Source organism: Zingiber officinale, chromosome 6B, assembly GCF_018446385.1.
Source record: "Zingiber officinale cultivar Zhangliang chromosome 6B, Zo_v1.1, whole genome shotgun sequence".
Lineage (NCBI taxonomy): Eukaryota > Viridiplantae > Streptophyta > Magnoliopsida > Zingiberales > Zingiberaceae > Zingiber > Zingiber officinale.
In genome coordinates this window covers 97,207,111-97,214,507 of record NC_055996.1, presented here as the reverse complement: position 1 = coordinate 97,214,507, position 7,397 = coordinate 97,207,111, and the positions used below count along the sequence as shown (strand labels likewise).

Below are 7,397 nucleotides of genomic sequence, written 5' to 3'. Positions count from 1 at the left end.
GCTCTAGTATTATAACACCCACCGCATCACCAAAAAGCATGGGGTCCACTGCCACATACTCGTTATAACAACATCCTTTTTTCACACACATCCCTTTTAACGTTAATACTCATTATTCATGGGCCCACCGTCCACTCACTCATTTTAACATTATACCATATTAAATAAATATGTTTTAAAATATTTAAATTATTATTATTATTTTCAACGGCTAATTGTAACAGCTAATTTCCAACGACTTGTTTATAACGACTATTTTACAAAATTATAATAATTAAAAATCACATTAATCGAAATGAGAAATACAATAATTAAAAATTACAATCACTCGAAAATATAATAATACTAGAAAATGAACGTTAAGTAAACAATTTAGATATTCCATCTCGACCTAATATCCTTGCATAGGCATTCATGTATGATAAGCTGCTCCTTTGTCATCTGCGAGGTGTCTTTATTCAATATTTCATACTCCTTCAACTTCAAGCGACAATTCTTAGCTTCAGATTTGGACAATCCAGCTTTTGCCTTAATCTCCTCTACTTCGAGTTGTTTTTGTTTCAAATTGACTTCGGACTTCTTCACGCTTGTGTACTCAGTGAACTTTGTGATAATATTGTTGTAGTTTAGTGTCAGATCCTCCATGGTCGATTTTACTTTGTCTTTTCCCTTTCTTTTTGCTGCCTTCTGCCCCATTGGACGAGTATCTTCATAATCCAGGTCTATACTCACATCTTGGTTGGAGGAGGTGTTGTTTGCTCCTGACTCTGAGGTCCTCGTCTTCTTTGTCGCCACAAAGTGATCAGCGGACTGTGGAGTAAACATTGGGCGGTCTTTGACAATTCTCCACACATGTTCGAGATTGAATGCAACACCATTGTTTTCGGATAGATATTTTTCATACGCAAACCTCAATATATCTTCATCACTGTGACCACTTCGATATGAACTATAAATATTATTGTAATTTGCGTTGAATCGATATACCTTCTTTTGGATTGTATTGTGCCAATGTGACTGTATAACATTTGCACTTCTGGTGTTTGAGCCTAGGGGAAAATTCTCATTGTAGTAGCTTGTAACCCGTCCCCAAAAAGCATCCGCCTTTTGATCATTGCTGATTATTCGATCATCACTGATAGTGACAAAACTTCTCGCTAAGACCTCGTCTTCAACCTTTATCCAACTTGAACGCTTTCTTGTACCCTCAGCATTTGAAACCACCTTTTCTAAATTAACCACCTCAATTGGGGATTCACGGTCGGAAAGTTGAGTCTCCGGGTGTAAAATACTGAAAATTTGTGAATAATGATAAGGGATTTTTCCAGAATTTTTGAAAATTTTTTAAAAATTTTTCAGAGCTCGTAAGGATGAATTTACGGGGATAAAATTAAGACCCGGGAAAAAACATGTTTGAGCTACTACAAAGCGAGGGAAAGTCTATTTATTTTTTATTCTTTTCCTTTTCTTTTCTTTCTCCCCAACGCCGTTTCCTTTTTCCTCTCCCCGTGCGCCCGACGCCGACAGTTTCCCCTCTGCTCACGATTAAAGCCGAAATCCGATCCTCTCCTTATCTCCCTCGTGCGCACGCCCTTAACCTTCTGCCGTCGGCGACGAGAGCCCGACTCTTCTCCTCTTCATCTTCTTCATCGCGCCGGCCGTTGTGCCCTAGATCGGCGCCGCACGGAGCAGCACCGACCCTCCACAGATCGCCTCTTCTGTGCCGGCCACCAGGTTCGACCTAGCGTCGACCTTTCTCCTCTACCTAGCGCCGGACAACATTGCCATTGTAAGCCGAGCCCCTTCTTTGTTGACCGCCGGCTGTTATCTTTCCTCTGCCGGCACCCCTTTTTGGTGTCTCCTTACCTTCCTCCGATCACAGCCGATCTCCGACGCCATTGACCGCCGTCTCTTTCTACTCTAGGTCTGGTCCCTGGGCACCGACCGAAGCTTCCCTTTCCCCTTGCGCCAAGCAGTAGCGTTTCTGCCCTAGATTGGGTCCACAACCGTCGGCGCCTCTTCCCGGTGCCTCTTTCTTTCCAAGCAGTGAGCAACAACCCTAATTTGGCAGCAACTTTGTGTTTCCAACAGCAGGAACGGCTGTGGAACTTGAGGTAAGGGTTTGATGTGTGATTGAATTGGTAAGGAGTAGGGAATTGTATCATTGTTGTAGATGTTGTGTTGTTTGGATTACTGTTATGATTTTTGAGTTCCATTCTAATCTGGACACTAAAATGTAGGGTATTTGGTTTAGAGAGCAGCACCATTTACCTCGTTTCAGTCAGGTTTATTGGCTGCAGGTTGTCTCCGGTTGTGGATTCACACAGGGGCTGAACTTGAGGTAAGATTCGTTTAGCTTCAAATTTATACAGTAAGGGTTCATTTCTGTATTGGCTTGATTAGCTAGTCATTGAAAAGGGGAGGTGTTCGGGATTAGGATTTTAGTGGATTATATGGTGCTTAGTCAATGATGACAGTGATTATCAGACTTGGTAAGTAGCAGTTGATTTGGATGGCTTTATGTATGTTGATTAAAAGAGAATTAGCTGTGAAGGAATTATTAGACTAAATGGAATTAAAACGTGATTTCTTAATCAATTAGGATTGAGTTTGGGGTTGAGCTAGTTGTTGTATTTGTAATTAGCTAAACCATATATCGTATTAATTGCAGGACGTTGACGCGAGACGAGTATCTCAGTGTCTGATTAGAACCATTCTATTGGAGGCGAGTACTTTTGACTTATGTCATTTGATATACATTGTAGTGAATATAACAAATTGCATTAATTATGTTTTCTCATTCTGTTTCGGTTAATCACTACCCAAAACTTGATACATGCTTGATTGATTGATTGGTTTGCATCTTGTAACGACCCAATTTTCCTCATTAGGAGTTCTAAAAGTTCTTAAAAATATTTAGAAATATTCTAGAGATTTTTAGAAATTTTTAGAGTATTTTTATGTAATTTTTGGAGGTCATTTGGTATTTTTACTAAACGAAAGAAGTTTCGACAAAAAAATGTCCAAGCCGAGAATTGAACCCACGACCTTTGACTCGGTCAAAACCCGGCTGACCAGGTGGGCAAACAATTTTTTTTGTTTAGAAAAGGTAACGAATTTATTTAAGATAGTTAATAGAATATTATAAAAGGGATAAGTTGATGTTGGATTTGTTTGTTTAGAAAAGGTAGCGAATTTATTTAAGATAGTTAACAGAATATTATAAAAGGGATAAGTTGATGTTGGATTTGTCTGTTTAGAAAAGGTAGCGAATTTATTTAAGGATTTAACAGAAATATTAAGTTATAAAAAGGGATAAGTTGATGCTCTGTTTTCCCGTGACTTAAATCATTCTCTCCTTCTCTGCTGCATACGATGGCGGAGCTCGGGCAGAAAACGAAAGGGAGTTAGGACATCATCTCCGGCGGCCGACCAAGGTCCTAGATGCCCTTTTTGTTCGGTTGTGAGTCCAAGAAGCAAGGTAAGTGCTTCTCACCTGCAGTAGGAGTAGTTTCGGACCTTTGTTCTTCTTGAATTCGAAGCATAAGAAGCGCTTATAGTGCAGATTTTTAATTAAACCTATAGTGCAGATTTTAATTAGGTTTATAATGCAGATTTTTATGTAGAGCTTATATTGCAGATTTTAATTAAGCGCTTATAGTGCAGATTTTTAATTAAGTCTATAGTGCAGATTTTAATTAAGCTTATAATGCAGATTTTTATGTAGAGCTTATATTGCAGATTTTAATTAAGCTTATAGTGCAGATTTTTAATTAAGCCTATAGTGCAGATTTTAATTAAGCTTATAATGCAGATTTTTATTTAAGCTTATAGTGCAGATTTTAATTAAGCCTATAGTGCAGATTTTAATTAAGCTTATAGTGCAGATTTTTAATTAAGCTTATAGTGCAGATTTTAATTAAGTTTATAGGTGCAGATTTTAATTAAGCCTATAGTGCAGATTTCAATCAAGTTTATAGTGCAGATTTTTATGTAAGCTTATAGTGCAGATTTTAATTAAGCTTGTAGTGCAGATTTCTTCGAGCTTAAAATGCAGATTTCTTTAGAGCAGTTTCTTTAGAGCTTGTAGTGCAGATTTCTTAAGAGCTTATGGTGCAGATTTCTTTAAAGTTTATAGTGCAGATTTTTGGTGGAACTTATAATGTAGTTTTTAAAGAAAAAGATTATAATGCAATTTGGTTAAGTATTATAGTGCAGAATTTATGTTTGCATAGTATGTAGAAATAGTGTAGCATAGAATGCAGAACCTTGATTAGAATAGTATGCAGAATTTTGATTAGCATAGTATGCAGATTTTTGTTTATGCATTTCAAAGTTAGAATTTGTTTAAACATTTTAGTTTTTAAAGAAGCATTCTTTTATTAGAAGTATTAACAAGTGTAAGAAAGATAAAGAAAAGAAAGAGAAAGGCCAAGGCCTTAAGTAGATCCCAAAGTTAAGACTTTAGGGATTTTGGCACACAAGGTGTTTAAAGAAAATGCCGAAGCATTATATATTAGAAGTAATAAAAGATAACAGGTATTTTACTTTATTTAAGAGGCTAGTACCCGACTTCCGAGGTTGTCGTTAAACAAATCCAGGTGTCCTTTGGCCCTGGTAGACCGAGGTCTGCTCTTTTAGGATTGGTGGCTCGCTACCCCAACCTATTAGGGAACGCGCATAAGATGGTACTACGCCTGGGCTCAAGAAGAAGTTGATTATTATTTTGAAGTATTATAAGTATAAGTTTTTGAACAAGTAAAACGAGTTTTACATAAACATAAAGTATTAAAGATTAAGTTTAGAACAAATGAAATAAGTTTCATATAGTTCTAAAAATCAGTAAGTTTAGTTCTTTATTCTACCATGTTTATCTAGTAGATGAGTAGTTTTTTATGTTTACCTATTAGATGAGCAGCATGATTAGTTATTAGAATTATATGAGTAGATTCCTTAGCTTTTCTTTGCTATTAGTTTGATATGAGCAGATATATTTATGCTTTACTTTCTTTTAGAGCATATAGTTTCTAGTGCTTTCTGTAAACATGCATATTCGTGTTTTTGTGAGTTAGATAGCGCTTACTAAGCAAATTTTGCTTATAGATTGCACTTCCTCTTACTGCAGATACAGGAAAGGAAAAAAATATAGAAAGGAAGGCGACAAGGCGGTGCGGATGGATGTGTGATGCCTGGACTATAGAAGCCTTGGGATCTAGCATAAGAATTTATTAACAAAGAGTTGAGTAGAATGTATTAGATGAGTCATTTAGTCTTCCGCTGCTAGTTAATTGTATGTTTTGAGTTCTCCGAGAGTTTTAGGAATTTCTATCAATATGTGAACAAGGATAGTTAAGTAAAGTTAGTAGTCCCGTAGCTCTCCGCCCTCACATACCAGTAGTGAGGAGGGTGGGGTGTTACACATCTCATGTATACATTACCTGTTTATACATGCTTGTAGGGTAGTGATATACCATGCTTCACCCTGTTCAGGACCTAGGTTTTATACCTTCTGTGTACCTTTGATTTGATTTGACTCGTTGACCTATGATGCACTTTTATATATATATGGATTAGGTCAGGAGATTTTGTGGTTAGTGTCATGCACCATTTGCATGATTGCATGCTATGCGATAGTTCGCTCCATTATTGTTGAGCGCATCGCCAGTTACATGGATCTGCACACACCATCACTCATGGGTTAGTGGTCGATTCAGGCAGAGTGTGTTGCAACAGGGACTTTGTTAGGCACCGTTGGTCCGCTCATGGGTAGTGTGACACAACGTGTTAGCCGACAGGGATTCCTCCCCGTCATCGTGTACCAGGAGTTGAGAGCATTGCGATCCCCCATTTATGATTTGGGGTAGGAGGATAGGTGTACTCCGACAGCATCCCGTCCACTCGGTCACTCATCAGGAGTAGTGATGACAGAGTGCACGAGCACTACCCACTCGGCCTCACTATTGTGTGAGATGATCGTGAGCGTCGGGGTGACCGGGACATCATCGCATCATCGTGATGCATTTATTGCTGTGTTTGTGTTTTATCTGCTTTATATGGATGCATATGTTTGACATGCAGACAGGATTTCTATACCACTCTGTTTGTCCTTATACCGAGTCCTGATTAGTACGGTTTCTCTCCTGTTTACTTCGGATGCATTTTTATTCTTATCAGAACACTGTACGCATGATTAGTGCTAGGTGTTATTTCCTTACTTTGTATATCAGTTGTACCTGCTGAGTGTTGGACTCACCCCGCCTTCATTGTTATTATTTTTCAGATTGATGCTGTCAGGAGAGAGTTCCAGTTGCTAGTCCCCTGTAGACCACAAGCTGTTTTTGTCTTTTGGTTTGTTATTTAGACTGTGTTAGACTTATTCTGTTTGAGGATTTGGATATTGTATGGATTCGTATGATCGATGTATTTTCGTATGGTTTGGATTTGTTCTACTACATGCCTGCCTAGATGGCAGAAGAGGTAAGTTGATCTTATCGTCGGATTTGAGCTTTACGAGTGTAGTTGAGTAGGGTTGATTTCGAGTCATGGTATTATTATTCTGTTTACTTATTATATAAACTGCGTGGGTGATTGTTTATTTATTGTTATTATTCCAACCGCATGTGGCTGAGGTATATGGATATGTAGAAAGTTTCAGATTGTCCGCCGTAGAAGGGAGATGTTGTCGAAATTTCTTCGGACAGGGATTCCTCCGGGGCGTGACACCAGGACAAAAATCGGAGTTGCAGGTTCATTCGACATCGAAGGAGTGAAAGACATACCAGTTGTGTGCGGGGTACCATATCCATGAACAGCCGACGGCGTGAAATACGGATGACTCATGTTTTGCCAATATTCGGCTGGAAGCGGTTGATATGGACCTCAAGGGGTATAATTCAGATGATTCATAGAATTTTCAAAATCTTGGAAATTTTGAAGATTTTGTGGAGGAAATGACATATTGGGAAATGGATGTGGGTATAGATAATTTGGTGGAATTTGTGGATTTTGGGAAGATGAATATTCTTGCGAGTTGTTTATAGAATTCAAGAAATTTGTAAAAAATGCCCTATTATTTTCATCCATTTCGGATAGAAAATAAGATGGTAGGAACTTGAAAAAAATAGATGGGGAGAGAATTTGGAGAGTAGAATTGAAAGAGTAGTGAGTTGGAATGAAAATATGTGTGCATATTGATGGTTATTTATAGATGAAATTTCGAACTAACCGTTAACTAACCGTTAAAAAGTAACTGTTAAATAACTAACCGTTATTTAATTTTTAATTTAAAAATTTATATTTAAAAAATCTGTTATTTAAAAGAGTCGTTGTGTAAAAATAAACATTTTAAAAAAGTGTTACATTTTAAAAAAATTTAAAAATTAAAAAACATTATCTCT

General features: G+C 37.5%; 1 protein-coding gene and 1 long non-coding RNA gene across 2 annotated transcripts; one reads left to right on the top strand and one right to left on the bottom strand.

Annotated features, from left to right (window-relative positions):
• Positions 1-372: 372 nt before the first annotated feature.
• On the bottom strand, positions 373-1,411 carry LOC121991268 (glutathione S-transferase T3-like). The gene is made up of 2 exons (XM_042545277.1): positions 1,398-1,411; positions 373-1,291 (listed from the first exon to the last, which is right to left on the bottom strand). Exons 1-2 carry the CDS (start codon positions 1,409-1,411, stop codon positions 373-375), a joined length of 933 nt encoding a protein of 310 aa, XP_042401211.1.
• Positions 1,412-1,460: 49 nt separating this feature from the next.
• Positions 1,461-2,730, top strand: LOC121990454. Its single transcript, XR_006114601.1, has 4 exons — positions 1,461-1,789; positions 1,925-2,114; positions 2,241-2,341; positions 2,672-2,730. It is a non-coding gene; the product is annotated as an uncharacterized LOC121990454 (long non-coding RNA).
• The last annotated feature ends 4,667 nt before the right edge of the window (positions 2,731-7,397 follow it).